This window comes from Myxine glutinosa, chromosome 6, assembly GCF_964187855.1.
Source record: "Myxine glutinosa chromosome 6, kmMyxGlut1.1, whole genome shotgun sequence".
Lineage (NCBI taxonomy): Eukaryota > Metazoa > Chordata > Myxini > Myxiniformes > Myxinidae > Myxine > Myxine glutinosa.
Genome location: NC_136266.1, coordinates 155,241,450 through 155,261,320, shown reverse-complemented (window position 1 = coordinate 155,261,320; position 19,871 = coordinate 155,241,450). Strand labels below are relative to the sequence as shown.

The window sequence follows — 19,871 nt, the reverse complement described above, 5'->3', positions numbered from 1 at the left end:
TGGTCGGAGTGAGTCTTTGAGTCCATGGATGGTCGATCCGAGCCATTCAATGAAGGCGTTGAATGGATGGATTGGTCGGACATCCGTGGATGGTCAATTCAATGAAGGCGTTGAATGGATGGATCGGTCGGACATCCATGGATGGCCAATCCATCCGGGACATCTAGCATGACAATCATCTCGACATCTAGACAATCCATCCGGGACAACGCTGGGACAAACAAGGTTTGTCCAGCCGGGACTCTCTCTCGGTTTGTGACAATTCAATTCGCTTTGAATGGGACAATCCTTCCATCCGGGGCATCCTCTCGGTAGCCGGTATAGCCGATCTTCTCCGATCCTCCGCGCGCTGTACAGCAGGACAGGATTGCCATATGCATCCCAGAGGTTCTGCGCGCTTCGCTGGAGAGGCGCGTTTCGGTCGTTTTTGTCGTCCATCCGGGACGTTCTCTCGGCAGCCGGTAAAGCCGGTTTTCTCCGATCCTCCGAGCGCTGTACTGCAGGACGGGATTGCCGTATGCATCGCGGAGGTTCTGCACGCTCCGCTGGGGAGGCGCGTTCCGGTCGTTTTGTGCGTCGTCGTAATCAGCCATGCCGGTCGTTCGGGCAGCCTACGGAGGGCACTCGTGGCAAACGTTTTGCTTGAAACTATTTGCCGGAGCTTGTAATTCGTACGCGCTGCCGTCAGAGAGCGCTCGAGTCTCGTGATTTCAAAACAGGGGGACTCCGGGGTATCGCGTAACTCTCGTTATGGCTCTCGTCGGTTCTCTCCCTCGGCAATTCCATGACATGGATCTAATGTGGATCGACCATGTACCCTTGGGAGCCAGGGCAGGTACAGACTTACTGTAATGGACTTACTATAATGGCCTCCTGTCATGTAATCTTACTTACTGTTACAACTCCTAGGCCGGTACAGACTTACTGTAATTGACTTACACTGTCATGGCCTCCTGTCATGTAATCTTACTTACTGTTACAGCTTACTGTAAAGAGGCTTACTGGTTTACACATCTTCCACATCGACACATCTGCCTGAAATGCGTTGCATTGCGACGAATGGACATTCGCTCTTCGACAAGGTACACCTTATGTAATGAGTTGCATATCGCAAAGGTACACCTTATCCAGCACATAGGCCTGTGAGACTAGACTATTGTGACCCACAGGCTCATCGTCTGCCAGTATCGGACATGTTTGCTAACCAGGCTATGAGTGCGCCTAGAGAACATCTGCCGTCCCTCCCTTCGCCTGATACACCCCTGCCTGAAGCGGTGAGGGCACTGAGGTGCCCCTCCGACACCTGCCTCCAACGGCTACTCCGAAGCAGGGGACTCCGGATTTGGGGACGTCGTACCCGGTAGTTTCCGAACCTGTGCTGGCAGGGTAATTTGCCACACTGACCTCTACGGATGGACTGACTGACCTGTACTACTGATAATGGATTTGTTTCGTATAGCGCTTTCCAGGAAGCCCTAAAGACGCTTTGACAGTGTGCGAAACATAACACAATGGCGCAAAGACAAGAATCAATAGGGATATTTCTTTGACACCCTAATAATGATATAATGACTTCCTCTACCCATTAATGCTGACGCGCGCTCGCTTCCTGCCTAGTGGCAGCATAGTTCTAACGGCGGGGAGAATGTGGTGAAAATGTAAGTTGAACCCAGGTGTGACGCTCACTTAAACCACTGGGCGGTGTCTATAAGACCTCGGGACGTCCGCGACTCGAGGCCACTCCTGCGACTTTATACAATGACATGTAGAATTGAATGGTACGTACCCACTTATATTCTAGGCTTGCTTGCATTGACTGATATATCCAATCTTTCTCATATGATGCCTTGATCCTGACATATATGTTGCATGGTGTATTTTACAGGATGATGTTACGATCTAATTGAAATTAAACCTATCCATGGGACGAGTTGTGGATTTGGTTGATTTTCACAACAGATATACTTTACCATCACCACTACAGATGTAATACCTTAAATTATTTATTTATTTCGATATACTTTACCATCACCACTATAGATCTAATACCTTGAATTATTTATTTATTTAGATATACTTTACCATCACCACTATAGATCTAATACCTTGAATTATTTATTTATTTAGATATACTTTACCATCACCACTATAGATCTAATACCTTGAATTATTAATTTATTTAGATATACTTTACCATCACCACGATAGATCCACTACATTGAAATATTTATTTATTTAGATATACTTTACCATCACCACTACAGATGTAATACCTTAAATTATTTATTTATTTCGATATACTTTACCATCACCACTATAGATCTAATACCTTGAATTATTTATTTATTTAGATATACTTTACCATCACCACTATAGATCTAATACCTTGAATTATTAATGTATTTAGATATACTTTACCATCACCACTATAGATATAATACCTTGAATTATTTATTTATTTAGATATACTTTACCATCACCACTATAGATCTAATACCTTGAATTATTTATTTATTTAGATATACTTTACCATCACCACTATAGATCTAATACCTTGAATTATTTATTTATTTAGATATACTTTACCATCACCACTATAGATCTAATACCTTGAATTATTAATTTATTTAGATATACTTTACCATCACCACTATAGATATAATACCTTGAATTATTAATTTATTTAGATATACTTTACCATCACCACTATAGATCTAATACCTTGAATTATTTATTTATTTAGATATACTTTACCATCACCACTATAGATCTAATACCTTGAATTATTTATTTATTTAGATATACTTTACCATCACCACTATAGATCTAATACCTTGAATTATTAATTTATTTAGATATACTTTACCATCACCACTATAGATCTAATACCTTGAATTATTTATTTATTTAGATATACTTTACCATCACCACTATAGATCTAATACCTTTAATTATTTATTTATTTAGATATACTTTACCATCACCACTATAGATCTAATACCTTTAATTATTTATTAATTACCTACCTACTCTGATTTATTACCTACTCTTATCTTATATTAGTGATATCTTATATTACCTACTCTGACATACTACCTTTAATTATTGATTTATTGATACACACCTCACCATCATGCTATGGACATACCACCTTCAATTAATTATTTATATGCATTTGATCTTTCTGCATTTATTAATTTATTTACTGTGTTTGGAAGCTGTGTCTTCAATGAGGACTTGCATCCTTCTTTTGTTTAAAAAAAAAACTTTTTTCCTCCATGACAACGTCATTATTCATAATGCACCTGAGTTTCAATAGCAACCATTAAGGAAGGAACTCTTCACTTTACTGCCCTGATTCCCTCTAATGCTTGAAATGGATAACTAGGTTTTGTCTATGACTACACCCTGATATACCAATAAGTATAAACACAAATGTTGTTATTTACCCAATAATGGGCTCATATCCCTGCAATACGTACCTATTACAATACCTCCGAGTTTCTCCATTAGTCTGATGGCGGCCTGCATGGTGCCGCCAGTTTCAATCCACTGATCCACAATTAGCAGGCGTGTTCCTGGCACGGATAAGTCATTCACATTACGCTCCGAAGTCAAAGATAACGTTGTCTGTCAAAACATCACATCATGTATCAAAAGCATTTGTAAATTGATCATAACCTTGTATACCCATCCCATCCCGTTCTGTCCCAATCGTATACCCCGACATACCCATCGTCCACTGCACTCTGTCATTCTCAGCCGAGAAGGTAGAGAAACTTTTGCCCAGCTTTGACCCTGCCTTGACAACAGGCCCAGATGGCATCAGTGTCCATGTTCTCAAATCCTGCTTTGTCGTTCTAGCTTCCCCTCTATCTGACATATTCTGTCCGGTACTTCTCCTTTGGCCGCCTCCCCTCTGCGGCGAAGTAAGCAAACATAACTCCTATAATAAAGAAGGGTCAAAAATAGACCCTAGCAACTATAGGCCAGTGAGCTTGCAACAATTCGTAAGCAGTTGGGGGAATGCAGCTAGGCTGCATATGCTGACTAAATCAAAAATGGGACGAGAAGCAAAGTCATGGAATTCATGATTGCTTCCGATGTTGTCTTTCCTGTGTTTAAACAGCTTGATCTCAGACCCTCAGTTTGGTTTCCATTCTGGTTACTCAACTCTGGACATGCTCATGTTCCTCTCTCAGCAATACACATATCTCAAACATCTCCCTGAACAGATCTCAAACATTCGACACAGTCCGGCATCCTCATTTTCTTACAAAGCTTTCTGCCTGCGGTATAGAAGGCTGACTTCATTCCTCGATTTCTAACTCCCCCACTTACACAGTCGATGTGTGCCCATAAATGGAACCCTTTCCTCCCCTCTCCCAGTGGAGGCTGGACTTCCCCAAGGCAGTTTTTGGCCAAGTATGACCCCTCTGCTGCCCTGGTTAACTCTTCCTTTTTGCAGACTTGACTCCACATTGTGGCGTACAGTACCCCCATCCTTTTGCTCGGCAGACAGCAGCTACGTCACTCTCTGCTGATCTGAAAATGATGAGACACTGATGTGATAGATGGAACATGTCCTTCAATCTTAAAAAATCTCAGTCTCACCCTCTCACTCTGGAAGAATCATCAAATGAACCCACCCATCTATTTTCTTGGTCGTCCGCTGGAAGAGGTTCGGTCTCGTGAACTTCTCAGCCTTACCGTCAGCCTTGACCTGTCCTGCTCTGACCACATAACAAAGTTGGCGTCCAAAGTGAACCGCAGATTGGGCATTCTCCGTCAATCCTAGTCTTTCCTTGGAAAATCAGAGCTACTCACAGTCTACAAGGCCTTTATCCCTAGGACGATGGGATAAGTACCGCTCTCTCCTATGCCTCTTGCCGCAGCGTCACATCTGTTTCTCCTGTATTCTGTGGAATCGAAAGCTCTCAAAATTATTGGAATCCCCTGTGATGAACTTCAAGCACAAGGACAGTTGCCCTCACATCGCAGGCAGGTAGCTTGGTGGCGTCTGTTTTACACTGTCTATTCTCCAATATTGCTCCCTCTGCACCTCTATATCTACTCCAGGATGCACGCATTCTTCCATTAACCACATTAAAGCGCGGCGTTACGCGCGCTGCTTGTGAGCAAGGAGGAAGCGGACAAGCGGTAACATATAAACGTCTTTATTGTAAGACTACACTGTAACACTGTATTCCTCCGGGCTGGTCGCCCGGGGTATATCATGAGGCCACGCCTACCCCTCGGGCGTGGCCACCGCCCACTTGGTGCGTGGAATGATGTCACCACGCCAGTGGGCTTTTGTGTCCGCCACACGCGCCCCCCCAGAATTCCCGCGCACCTGGAGGGCCAGTTTGCGGGGCAGACGAATGACCCGGCCGAAGCGCCCCCCGGCGATCGGCGGCGTCCGGGGTGCAGGGATGCCAGGTGGGATGCCCCTGGCTGCTCCTGGGATGGGTGCAGGACCGGGGGGCGGCGTGGCGGCGGGGCTGGGCGGTGCCGGGGGTCCGCCCGCAGGAGGGCGGCCCCGACGTGGGGGTCGGGCCACTGGCGGTGGATGGTCCACATCGAGGTGGGCCGGCTTGAGGCGGTCTACCGAAACGCGGTCAGGAGTACCGCCGATGTCCAGGGTGAAGTGCTTCGCCCCGGTCTCCAGCACGCGGAAAGGCCCGTCGTACGGGGGCCGCAGTGGTGTCCGATGGGCATCGTGGCGGACGAAGACGTACTCCGCCGTGCGAAGCTCCGGGGCGACGTGCGTCGGTGGGTGCCCGTGGCATGCCGTTGGCACCGGGGCGAACCTCTGGGCGGTCTCTTGCAGAGCGGAGCGCTGCTGTGCCGCGGACCATGGTGCCGTGGAGTCGGGGAGGAACTCGCCCGGCACCCGCAGCGGTTGCCCGAAGACCAACTCCGCCGCGGATGCGCGCAGGTCCTCCTTGGGCGCCGTCCGGAGGCCCAGCAGGACCCAGGGGAGCCTGTCGACCCAGCCGCCGTCGCGGAGGGTGGCCCGGAGCGCGGCCTTCAATGAGCGGTGAAATCGCTCACACAGGCCGTTAGCCTGGGGGTGGTAGGCCGTGGTTCGGTGCAGCCGGACCCCGAGCCCCTGCGCAACCGCCCCCCAGAGCTCCGAGGTGAACTGGGGGCCGCGGTCGGATGAGATGTCTGAGGGGGCGCCGAACCGGGCGACCCAGGTGGCGATGAAAGCCTGCGCGACATCGGCCGCCGTTGTGGACGCCAACGGCACGGCCTCCGGCCACCGGGTGGTGCGGTCCACCATGGTGAGGACGTGGGTGAAACCCCGCGAGGGGGGCAGAGGTCCCACCAGGTCCACGTGGACGTGGTCAAACCGGCGTTCCGGCACCGTGAACGGGGCCAACGGGGCCTGGGTGTGCCGGTGCACCTTGGCGCGCTGGCACGCGAGGCATGTCCTGGCCCAGCCGCGGACGGCCTTCCGGAGGCCATGCCAGACGAACTTGTCGGCGATCAGCCTTTGGGAGGCCCTCGCGCCCGGGTGGGACAGGCCGTGGATGGCGTCAAACACCTGGCGCTGCCAGCCCGCGGGCACAATGGGGCGGGGACGCCCGAGGGAGACGTCGCACAAGAGGGCCGCGCCCGCGCCGTCGAACGGCACCTCGGTGACGCGGAGGCCCGTGACGGCGGTCCGCAAGGCCTGGACGTCGGGGTCAGCGGCCTGGTCCGCTGCCATCCGGGCATAGTCGATGCCGAGGTGGACTGCGTGGGCGACGGCCCGGGAAAGGCAATCCGCCACCGGGTTGTCCTTCCCCGCGACGTGCTGGATGTCCGTCGTGTACTCGGACACGGCCGAGAGGTGACGCTGCTGCCGGGCCGACCACGGCTCGGTGACCTTGCCCATCGCGAAGATCAGCGGCTTGTGGTCGACGAAGGCAGTGAATGCCCGGCCCTCGAGCAGATGGCGGAAGTGCCTGACCGCCAAGTGAAGTCCGAGCAACTCGCGGTCGAAGGTACTGTAACGGCGTTCGGGCGGGCGAAGCTGCCGGCTAAAGAACGCCAGCGGTTGCCAAGCTCCACGCACCCATTGCTCGTGCACCGCGCCCACCGCGTAGTCCGAGGCATCGGTGGTGAGGGCGATCGGTGCATCGGGCGCCGGGTGCGCGAGCATGGTGGCGTTAGCCAAGGCGAGCTTCGCGCCCGTGAACGCCGTGTCCATCTGCTCGGTCCAGGTAACGTCGCCTTTGCCCGGCTTACCTCGGAGAGCTTCGTGCAGGGGGCGCAGGAGCTGGGCGATACGGGGCAGGAACCGATGGTAAAAGTTCACCATGCCCAGGAACTCCTGCAGCCCTCTGATCGTGCGGGGGCGCGGAAACCCCTTCACCGCCTCCACCTTGGCCGGCAGGGGGACGGCTCCGTGCCTGGTGACACGGTGCCCCAGAAAATCGATTGTGGCGGCGCCGAACCGGCACTTTGCGGGGTTCACAATCAGGCCATGCTGGCCCAGGCGTTCGAAGAGCGTGCGGAGGTGGCGTAGGTGCTCTTCGCGGGACGCGCTGGCGACGAGGATATCGTCCAGGTAGACGTAGACAAAATCCAAGTCGCGCAGGACGCTGTCCATCAGTCGCTGGAACGCCTGAGCCGCATTCTTCAGACCGAAGGGCATGCGCAGGAACTCGAAAAGTCCGAATGGCGTGATGACCGCCGTCTTCGGGACGTCCTCCGGCCTGACGGGGACCTGATGGTAGCCGCGTATGAGGTCCACCTTCGAGAAGAAGGACCTGCCCGCCAAACGGGCGGAAAAGTCCTGAATGTGGGGGACGGGGTAGCGGTCGGGAGTCGTGGCGTCATTGAGACGGCGATAGTCCCCGCACGGTCGCCATCCCCCGCCGGGCTTCGGCACGATGTGCAGCGGCGACGCCCAAGCGCTCTCTGAGCGCCGAACGATGCCGAGTCGCTCCAGCGTAGCGAACTCCGCTTTTGCCACCGCCAGCTTCGTCGGCTCGAGGCGGCGTGCCCGGGCGTAGACCGGTGGCCCGACGGTGGGGATGTGATGGGCCACCCCGTGCTTGACGGCCCCCGCCGAGAAGGTGGGCCGCGTGAGGGCCGGGAAGCCGGCGAGGAGGCGGGTGAATGCGTCCGCTGCCGGAAGCGTACAGACCAACGTGGCCGGAACCGAATCGTTCGGCAAGCCGCTTGGCAAGCCGCTCGTTGAGCTGGGCAACGCACATGCGAGCGAGCTGAACGTCTCGGCCTGGACAAGCCGTCTGCGCTTGACGTCGACCAGGAGCCCATTAGCGCACAGGAAGTCCGCGCCAAGCAGTGCCATGGGCACTTCGGCGGTGACGAACGTCCATCGGAAAACCTGCCCTCCAAACCGCAGAGAGAGGCAGCGTTTTCCGTACGTACGGATGGGCGTCCCGTTCGCGGCAAGCAGCGCGGGGCCCCCACCCGCGGCGTGCTTGTCTGACGTGCCGGCGGGAATGACACTCACCTGTGCTCCCGTGTCGCACAGGTAACGGCGCCCGGAGAAGGTGTCCGTTATGAACAGCAGGCTGCTCGAACGGCCGGCGCTCATCGCCACAATTGAGCGCCGGCCCGGGCGTTTCCCGACCCGTTGAAGGAGCACGGCGGATGACACCGCCGAGCTTCGTGGCCGAACTTGGCGTGGAACCAGCACCAGGTGGTGGAGCTGGAGGAGCGCGGCTGGCTCCGCCAGGCCGGTGGAGTCGACGGGTTTCCCCGCGGTGGCGGTTTTCGCCGCGGCGGTGGGCGGGGCGTGGCGGCGTTCACGAGGTGCGTATCAGCATGCTGCTGAAACTCAGCGTGCTGTAGAAGATGATGCTGTGGAACAGCAGCGTCGAAGGCCGTGACGGCCACGCCAACGCTCGCCCGCGTGTCCGAAGCGGCGAAGTACTTGTCCGCCTCGGCCGCCAATGCTCGGGGTTCCGTTAGCCCGGTCCCGGCCAACGCGAGGCGAACCTGCGCTGGAAGTTGGCGACGGAAAAGCGCCCGGAATAGCGAACCGGGGGCTTCGTCGCCCAACAGTGACAGCATATGGTCCATTCGGACCGACGGGCGCGTCTCACCGAGCTCGGGGAGATCCAGGAGGCGATCGGCCCGTGCGTCGTCCGTGAGGCTGAACGTGGCTAGGAGTAGCCGCTTGAGTGCCTCGTACTTGTGGCCGTCCGGTGGGTGGCGAAGGACGGACACAACTCGAGCGGCCGTGCCGGGCCCGAGGGAGGCGACGACGTGGCAGTAGCGCGTGTCATCGCCGGTGAGGTGCCGAAGCTGAAATTGGGCTTCGGCCTGGACGAACCAGACTTCGGCCTGAGCCTCCCAAAATTCCGGAAGTTTGACGAAGGCGGCCATGGCGATGGCGTCGCGTGTGGAAGGATCGCTCCGGCAGATCCAACGTCGAGGGTCACCAGTAAAGCGCGGCGTTACGCGCGCTGCTTGTGAGCAAGGAGGAAGCGGACAAGCGGTAACATATAAACGTCTTTATTGTAAGACTACACTGTAACACTGTATTCCTCCGGGCTGGTCGCCCGGGGTATATCATGAGGCCACGCCTACCCCTCGGGCGTGGCCACCGCCCACTTGGTGCGTGGAATGATGTCACCACGCCAGTGGGCTTTTGTGTCCGCCACAACATCATAGTTAAAATTCCAAAATCCAGGCTGACTGCACACCTCAACTCTTATTCCTCACTTTCCCCGTATATGGAACCACCTGTTCTGCCTCACTCTTCTCTTCAGGGATTCAAGCAAGCATTGCACTGCTATCTCTTGTCCCCTACAACTCTGTCCCTCATGAACCTTTTCTAACCAAACCGTCTTTCTTGCTAGTTTCAGAGGTTCCTCCTCTCCTCCCGATACTATTTTCTTGTTCGGTCCTCCCCTTGATGTTTGTCCCACTGTCAGCTCCACCTTGCTCTTCCATGAGCCTCTCTCCTTCCTGTAAACAAAAGATAACTTCAACAAAAATGCCTCACAATAACTTTGATTTGCAAAGAAACTAGAGTGGAGGTCCCATGCAACACATCTGTGGTACACTACAATCAGTACAACATACAGCGGTTATAGTGACACATCAAAACACTGGATGAAGGTTCTTCTTCTTCCAAGCAGACAGCCAGAGTGAAGCAATCGAACTGGGAGCTGCTCAGCCAAACCAACACATCCGACAAACCAACACATGTGCCAAACCAACACATGCGCCAAACCAACGCATGCGCCAAACCAACGCATGCGCCAAACCAACACATCCGCCAAACCAACACATGTGCCAAACCAACGCATGCGCCAAACCAACACATGCGCAAAACCAACACATCCGGCAAACCAACACATGCGCAAAACCAACACATCCGGCAAACCAACACATGCGCCAAACCAACACATGCGCAAAACCAACACATCCGGCAAACCAACACATCCGGCAAACCAACACATGCGCCAAACCAACACATCCGGCAAACCAACACATGCGCCAAACCAACACATCCGGCAAACCAACACATGCGCCAAACCAACACATCCGGCAAACCAACACATCCGGCAAACCAACACATGCGCCAAACCAACACATCCGGCAAACCAACACATACGCCAAACCAACACATCCGGCAAACCAACACATGCGCCAAACCAACACATCCGGCAAACCAACACATACGCCAAACCAACACATCCGGCAAACCAACACATACGCCAAACCAACACATGCGCAAAACCAACACATCCGGCAAACCAACACATACGCCAAACCAACACATCCGACAACCCAAATGTTCCACCAAACCAATACATCCTCCACAACAACACATCTGCCAAACTACTACAACCAACACATCTGCCAAACTAATACAGCCGCCAAAGCAACACATCCACCAAAGCAACACAAACGCGAAACTAACACTTCAGCCAAACTAACACATCCGCCAAACCAACACATCCAACAAACCAAATCATTCACCACACCAACACATCCGCCAAACCAACACATCCGCCAAACCAACACATCCGCCAAACCAACACATCCACCAAACCAAAACACCTGCCAAAACAATACGTCTGCCAAACGAATACAGCCGTCAAACCAACACATCCGCCAAAGCAACACATCCACCAAAGCAACACAAACGCGAAACTAACACTTCAGCCAAACTAACACATCCGCCAAACCAACACATCCAACAAACCAAATCATTCACCAAACCAACACATCCAACAAACCAAATCATTCACCAAACCAACACATCCGCCAAACCAACACATCCACCAAACCAAAACACCTGCCAAAACAATACGTCTGCCAAACGAATACAGCCGTCAAACCAACACATGTGCCAAACCAACACATCCGCCAAAGCAACACATCCACCAAACAAACACATCCGCCAAAGCAACACATCCACCAAACAAACACATCCACCAAACCAACACATCCGCCAAACCAACACATCCGGCAAACCAAGACATCCACTCAACAAACACATCCACCAAACCAACACATTCGCAAAACCAAAACATCCGCCAAGCCAACACATTCGCAAAACCAACACATCCGCCAAACCAAAACATCCACTAAACAAATACATCCGCCAAACCAACACATTCGCAAAACCAAAACATCTGCCAAAACAATACATCTGCCAAACCAACACATTCGCAAAACCAAAACATCCGCCAAGCCAACACATTCGCAAAACCAACACATCCGCCAAACCAAAACATCCACTAAACAAATACATCCGCCAAACCAACACATGCGCCAAACCAACACATGCGCCAAACCAACACATCCGCCAAACCAACACATCCACCAAACCAACACATGCGCCAAACCAACACATCCGCCAAACCAACACATCCACCAAACCAACACATGCGCCAAACCAACACATGCGCCAAACCAACACATGCGCCAAACCAACACATGCGCCAAACCAACACATCCACCAAACCAACACATGCGCCAAACCAACACATCCGCCAAACCAACACATGCGCCAAACCAACACATGCGCCAAACCAACACATCCGCCAAACCAACACGTGCGCCAAACCAACACGTGCGCCAAACCAACACATCTGCCAAAACAACACATCCGCCAAACCAACACATCCGCCAAACCAACACATCCGCCAAACCAACACATCCGCCAAACCAACCCATGCGCCAAACCAACACATGCGCCAAACCAACACATGCGCCAAACCAACACATGCGCCAAACCAACACATGCGCCAAACCAACACATGCGCCAAACCAACACATGCGCCAAACCAACACATGCGCCAAACCAACACATCCGACAAACCAACCCATGCGCCAAACCAACGTATCCGCCAAAACAACACATCCGCCAAACCAACACATCCGCCAAAACAACACATCCGCCAAAACAACACATCCGCCAAACCAACACATGCGCCAAACCAACACATCCGACAAACCAACCCATGCGCCAAACCAACGTATCTGCCAAACCAACCCATGCGCCAAACCAACACATGCGCCAAACCAACACATCCGCCAAAACAACACATCCGCCAAAACAACACATGCGCCAAACCAACACATCCGCCAAACCAACACATCCGACAAACCAACACATGCGCCAAACCAACGTATCCGCCAAACCAACCCATGCGCCAAACCAACACATGCGCCAAACCAACACATCCGACAAACCAACGTATCCGCCAAACCAACCCATGCGCCAAACCAACACATCCGCCAAAACAACACATCCGCCAAAACAACACATCCGCCAAACCAACACATCCGCCAAACCAACACATCCGCCAAACCAACCCATGCGCCAAACCAACCCATGCGCCAAACCAACACATGCGCCAAACCAACACATCCGCCAAAACAACACATCCGCCAAACCAACACATCCGCCAAACCAACACATCCGCCAAACCAACACATCCGCCAAACCAACACATCCGCCAAACCAACCCATGCGCCAAACCAACACATCCGCCAAACCAACACATCCGCCAAACCAACACATCCGCCAAACCAACCCATGCGCCAAACCAACCCATGCGCCAAACCAACACATCCGCCAAACCAACACATCCGCCAAACCAACGTATCCGCCAAACCAACACATGCGCCAAACCAACACATCCGCCAAACCAACACATCCGCCAAACCAACACATGCGCCAAAACAACACATCCGCCAAAACAACACATCCGCCAAACCAACACATGCGCCAAAACAACGTATCCGCCAAACCAACACATGCGCCAAACCAACACATCCGCCAAACCAACACATCCGCCAAACCAACACATGCGCCAAAACAACACATCCGCCAAAACAACACATCCGCCAAACCAACGTATCCGCCAAACCAACACATCCGCCAAACCAACACATCCGCCAAACCAACACATCCGCCAAACCAACACATCCGCCAAACCAACACATGCGCCAAAACAACACATGCGCCAAAACAACACATGCGCCAAAACAACGCATCCGCCAAAACAACGCATCCGCCAAACCAACGCATCCGCCAAACCAACACATCCGCCAAACCAACACATCCGCCAAACCAACACATCCGCCAAACCAACACATCCGCCAAACCAACACATGCGCCAAAACAACACATGCGCCAAAACAACACATCCGCCAAAACAACACATCCGCCAAAACAACACATCCGCCAAACCAACACATCCGCCAAACCAACACATCCGCCAAACCAACACATCCGCCAAACCAACACATGCGCCAAACCAACACATGCGCCAAACCAACACATGCGCCAAACCAACACATGCGCCAAACCAACACATCCGACAAACCAACCCATGCGCCAAACCAACGTATCCGCCAAACCAACTTGGTGGACAGGTTAGGTGTGTAACAAAGAAGCATTGATTCTATTTTGGTGAAGATTGAAATCTGGATCCGGATACGAGATTTTTTTTCATGATTCTTCACCATTGAGTGTTAGGGCTAAAAACAATAATAATAATAATAATTCATTTATTTTGTATAGCGCTTTTCATGAAGCCCAAAGGCGCTTTGACAGAGTGCAAAACATAATGCATAACAAAACATGAAAACAACAATTGCAAAAAGACAAGAATCAATAGGGAAATATTTAAAGCAAAAGGAGGGAGAAGGAGAAGTGATAGTCAGGGGTTAAATGCTGTGGGTTGAATGTTGAATGCAGTGCATTGTGATGCACAATACACTGTATAGCACGATATCTCAAAAGGTTGTGGATGGATTTGGACGGAACTTTGTGGACAGGTTGAGTGTGTAACAAGGAAGCATTGATTCGATTTTGGTGAAGATTCAAATCCGTATCTGGATATGACTTCTTTTTTTCTTTTTTAAGTGATTCTTCACCATTGAGTGATTGGGCCAAAAACGACATATAGCACAATATCTCAAAAGGTTGTGGACATATTTGTACATTTGAGTTGGGTAAGTGACAATAACAAGCCGATGAGATTTTGGTTCAGGTCCAGATCCAGATCCGGCCTATCAGTGGGATACAAAACTGAAGGGTTTAGCCTGGCGGAGATGTGCTCTCTGTCGTGTGCCGTTCTCGTTTTATATATTACTCGAATATACGACCCGTCACTTCGCTGACGGAAATACCAATCCTTGCTGCGATGGCTAATCTATGGGGGAAGAATAAATAAGGATTCCTGGGATATCCTGGTCTCCGTGCAGGGATAACCAACTTTTTACACGCCAATTTACAGTTGGCATTTGCAGTTTACACACGTGTGTCCATGTACCCATAAAAAAAAATTAATAAAAAAGTATTTACAACTTTTTTTTGCCTCACAAACACTCCTGGGAGTTATCCGAATCCACCGTAGTTGGATTTATTGAAATCCGTTAATCCGTTCTCAAGTTATAACACGACAAACAAACAAACAAACAGACAGACTCCTCCTTTTATAATATCGATAGATGTTCGGCACCGAACACGACATTATACACCGCCCAAATAAAGGCATGTGTTTAGTAATATCGAACTGAAACTTGGTAGGAGACATGTATTGCAAAGCAATTCCCGCTCTTGTTATTATTGTTACACTACCTCTGAGCTATTATGTCAGTTCCAATACACATGCAAAATAATTAACTTAACAACTGCTTTTCTTACCTTTTTCAACCACATCAGTTCTAACTTCCATGGTCTTTTGCTTCCCGGTGTAGTCTGTGTATGGTTCACTGTTGGTATTCACACAAAGGTGACCAGACTTTCGCACTGCCAAAAATCCTTTCCTAAAGTATGCTGCAGCAGCTGCTCCTGTTCAGAATGAATGCAAGAGGTATGAAAAGTAAACGACCTTCACCACCCACACACCAATGCTTTGCAAATGTTTCTGCCTGCAAGTTAACAAGGAACCTTGACGCAGGAAGACATTCGGCCCATCATGCTTGCGCTGCACCAACACCAGACCAAACAAATCTGTCTCAGTCTTCAGACCCAATCTCAATGGGGGTGAGGAGGCAGGTGCCATAGATGCCAGCAAAATAATATTTCAATGGAATTTAATTTTATTATTGCTATAAATAAATGTTTTTGTTGTTTTGGTGTGTTTTTGGTGTGGGCGTGGAGACGAAGGTGGTTATCTGGTGAGGAATGCAGAAAGACCAACCACACACTGAAGATCAAGTGAGGTTTCGCTCTTCTGCTCCACGGGAGGTTTCTGTTCTCCCTGAGCTCTCCTTAGGACACCTGCTTTACCGTTTGACAGGTGTATCGCCCCAGTCAAACTCCCCGCCCAGAACTGTCCCGGAGCAGTTCGCGTCTCAACACTCGCGTTTTTTCATTAGTAGGTTTAGACAGCAACCACCCGGGGTAGTACTACCGTTCTGACTTAGGAGCGTTAAATTGGTGCCCGGAACTATCTTACACTCTCCGTGTCAGGATTGCTGGTCTTACTTTCTGTCTCACTCAAACTATATTTACCGGGCTAGCTTCAACCTCTCCGTCTCGCAAACAAACATCATACACTTTTCATCATACACTTTTCTTCTCTTTTTTTTAAAGGCCTGGCCTCGATGAGGGCTATATAGTCCGTGCCTGGAGCCTTCAACATGAAATAAAAACACTCACTCTATGTGAGACCCCCCCCCACAGACATCACAATCACATTATCACATATGTACATTATCATCCATCCACACACAAGCTATCTACAAGTCCTGTCAATACCCCTGTACCTCTCTATCTCCAATGCTTATAGGTACCTATCAAATTCCAGTTTAAACTTGTATATGGTTTCTGCTACCACTACCTTCTCCAGGTAGACCATTTCATGCATTAACTACTCTCTGAATGAAAGACCCCTGCCTTCCTACTGTCCTTACTCTCCTCTTCTTTATCCTCAGTTTGTGGCCCCTGGTCCTATCACTGTCTATTCTGCTGAAAAACTCTTGAACTTATTTAGTCTATACCCTTCATTTATCTTAAACATCTCGACCAAATTTCCTCCGAGCCACTGCTCATAGCTTAGTCGAGCTAGGCCCTGAAATAAATCTAGTATACCTCCACTTTACCCTCTTTATGGCAGCTATGTCCATCTTCAGATGTGGTGACCAAAACTGTACACTATTCTAGATGAGGCTTCATTAAATTCCTATACAGTGTTCACACTATCTCTTTTGTTTTATGATTTGTCCCACCTACGAATGCAACCTAATACCCTATTTGCTTTACCTATACCTGTCTGACATTGTGCTGTCTGCATACCCCCACGCCCCTCCCAACCCATGTATCTATTACCACGCCCAAATTATTCTCCAGCTCCAAAATTGCCCCTTGCATCATATGATCTCCGTTTTCATTATTTTTTTTATCAATCCCCAGCACCTTACACTTGTTTAGGTTAAACTGCATCTGACAATGTTTTTCCCAATCGATGCAAGTACCAAGACATTCCTGAATCTGATCACACGACCCCCTCTGCTGTCTACCTTACCTCCAAGCTTTGTCTTATCTGCAAATTTGGAAAGCCGACTCTTCACCCCACTATGTAAATTATAAATAATAATGGTCTGAGTACTCGCCCCTGAGGGACCCCACTACATCCTGCAAGCAAGACATGATCCCACTCACAACCATTCCTTGATTCCTTTCACTAATCCATTTTGCCAACCAATTATCTACCTGACTGAGCCACTCCACAAACCCTCACCTTGGCGAACGACCTCCAATGTGGTACCTCATCAAATGCCTTCTTAAAAGTGTAGATACACTACAGTGCCTTCACGGAAAGTATTCACACCCCTTGACTTTTTTTACACTTTTTTTTGCGCTCACACCTTTTTGACTTTTGTTGTGTTACAGCCTGAATTTAAAATGGATTAAATTTAGAATTTTTTTTGTCACTGATCAAATGTCAAATCATAATGTCAAAGTGGAATTTTTTTTTTTGACATCTATCTATAATTCCAGCAATCTCTGTGTGTGTGTGTGTGTGTGTGTGTGTGTGTGTGTGTGTGTGTGTGTGTGTGTGTGTGTGTGTCTGTGTGTCTGTGTGTGTGTTTGTTTGTTTGTCTGTGACCGCTGTTTCTCGACAACAACGGGTCCGATATACTTGCAACTTGCCAGGTATATTGCTGGGGACCCGAGGATGTGCCTTTTCAAGGTTTGAAATTAATCGGACAAGTAGTTACCGAGCTATGTCCAAAAAACGATTCAACCAATCAGAGAGCAGCGAGCTATCACGTGTGCCGAACGTGGCGAACAGACTCTGCCTCGGACGGCACATTTGAGAGCGTATTCATTTATTTCACAACTATGTTGGCGCTATGTTGGCGTTAAACTATGTTTTAAAACTAATAAAAACTAATTTGCGATTCTTTCGCTTTCCTGCGCGTTTGGGCACGCTATGGCGATTTCTTTACCAAACTCCGCAAGCCGTTCGCTTTGGACCAAACCATTTCATGTAAATAGAGGGGGGGGGGATTGTCACCGTACTCGCAAGCCGTTCGCTTTGGACCAAACCATTTCATGTAAATAGAGGGGGGGGATATAATTTTAGATATAGATATAGTACGGGCATGCCCGAGTTTTAACAAATTCATTAAAAATGAAAACCTGAAATGTCTCGAGTCAATAAGTATTCAACCCCTTTGCTATGACACTCCAAATTGAGCTCAGGTGCATCCAATTTCCTTTGATCATCCTTGAGATGTCTCCACAACTTGATTGGAGTACACCTGTGGCCAATTAAATTGATTGGACATGATAGAGAAATAAACTCACCTTTCTATATGAGGTCCCTCAATTGACAATACATGTTACAGCAGAAACTACCATGGAGTCCATGGAGCTGTCCGTAGAACTTCAAGATATAATTGTGAGGAGGAATAGATCTGGAGATGGGAATAAAACAGTTTCTAGAGTGTTAAAAGAAAATGGAAAGAAAGAAAATGCTCCATCATTAGAAAATGGAAAGAATATGGAACCACCCAGTCTCTTCCTACAGCTGGCTGTCCGGCCAAACTGAGCAACCGGGCAAAAAGGACCAGGTGACCAAGAACCCAATGACCATTCTGACAGAAACACAGAGTTCCTTGACTGAGATGGGAGAACCTGCTGGAAGAACAAGTCTCTGCAGCACTTCACAAATCTAGGCTTGATGGGAGAGTGGCCAGATGGAAATCACTCCTGAGAAAAAAAGGCAAATGACAGCACACCTGGAGTTTGTAAAAAGGCACAAGAAAGACTCTGAGAGTACGAGGCAAAATATTCGGTGGTTTGATGAGATAAAAATTGAACTATTTGGCCTGAATGCAACGCGCTCCGTCTGGCGGAAACCGAGCACAGCTCATCACCCATCTAACACCATCCCTACAGTGAAGCATGGTGGTGGCAGCATCATGCTATGGGGATGCTTTTCAGCAGCAGGAACTGAGAGACTTGTAAGGATAGAGGGAACAATGAATGGAGCCAAATACAGGCAAATCCTTGAGGAGAACCTGCTTCAGAGGGCAACAGACCTTGGACTGTGGCGAAGATTTACGTTCCAACAGGACGATGACCTCAAGTACACAGCCAAAGCAACACTGGAATGGCTTCAGAACAAGAACGTGAACATCATTGAGTGTCCTAAGCCCAGACTTGAATCCCATTGAGAATCTGAGGAAAGACTTGAAGATTGCTGTTCACCGACGCTCCCCATCCAACTTGACAGAGCTTGAGCACATCTGCAAGGAAGAATGTGAGAAACTCCCAAATCCAGATGTGCAAAGCTGATACAGACACCCAAGAAGGCTGAAACACATAATCGCTGCCAATGGTGCTTCTACGAAGTATTGACTCACTCGGGATTGAATACTTACGTAAATTACATATTTCTGTATTTCATTCTGAATAAATTTTGTAACAATTTCTAAAAGCATGTTTTCACTTTGTCATTATTTGTTATTTTGTGTGGATCGGTGACCAAAAAATTAAATTTAATCCATTTTCAATTCGGGCTGTAACAACAAAATGTGAAAAAGTCAAGGGGTTTGAATACTTTCTGAAGACACTGTATGTCCACTGCCAATCCTTCATCCACCCAATCGGAAAGAACTGCTTCATAGAACTACAATAAATTTGTTAAACGTGATCTCCCTTTGGCAAATCCATGCTGACTACCTTTAATTAGTTCCAGATTATTTTAATGGTTCCCGATCCGTTCCTTAATTAACATCTCCAACACCTTCTCCACAACTGAAGTCAAACTACCAGGTTGATTGTTCCCCAATTCTTCTCTGGATCCTTTCTTAAATAACCGATATATATTTGATACTCTCCAATCCCCCGGTACCTGTCCTGACTCCAGTGAGCTGTTAAAGGTATCCATTAACATCTCATTTACCTGTTTAGCCAC

General features: G+C 49.4%; 1 protein-coding gene across 6 annotated transcripts in view; it reads right to left on the bottom strand.

Moving 5' to 3' along the window:
• LOC137428919 (adenine phosphoribosyltransferase-like) overlaps positions 1–19,871 on the bottom strand; it is a 90,089-nt gene that overhangs the window by 25,534 nt on the left and 44,684 nt on the right. For all 6 annotated transcript variants that reach the window (XM_068118790.2, XM_068118791.2, XM_078780810.1 and 3 more), the window contains 2 exons: positions 15,143–15,289; positions 3,483–3,578 (listed from right to left, as the gene is read on the bottom strand). In XM_068118790.2, the coding sequence (XP_067974891.1) occupies positions 3,483–3,578; positions 15,143–15,289 (243 nt within the window). The remainder of the gene's footprint in view (positions 1–3,482; positions 3,579–15,142; positions 15,290–19,871) is intronic.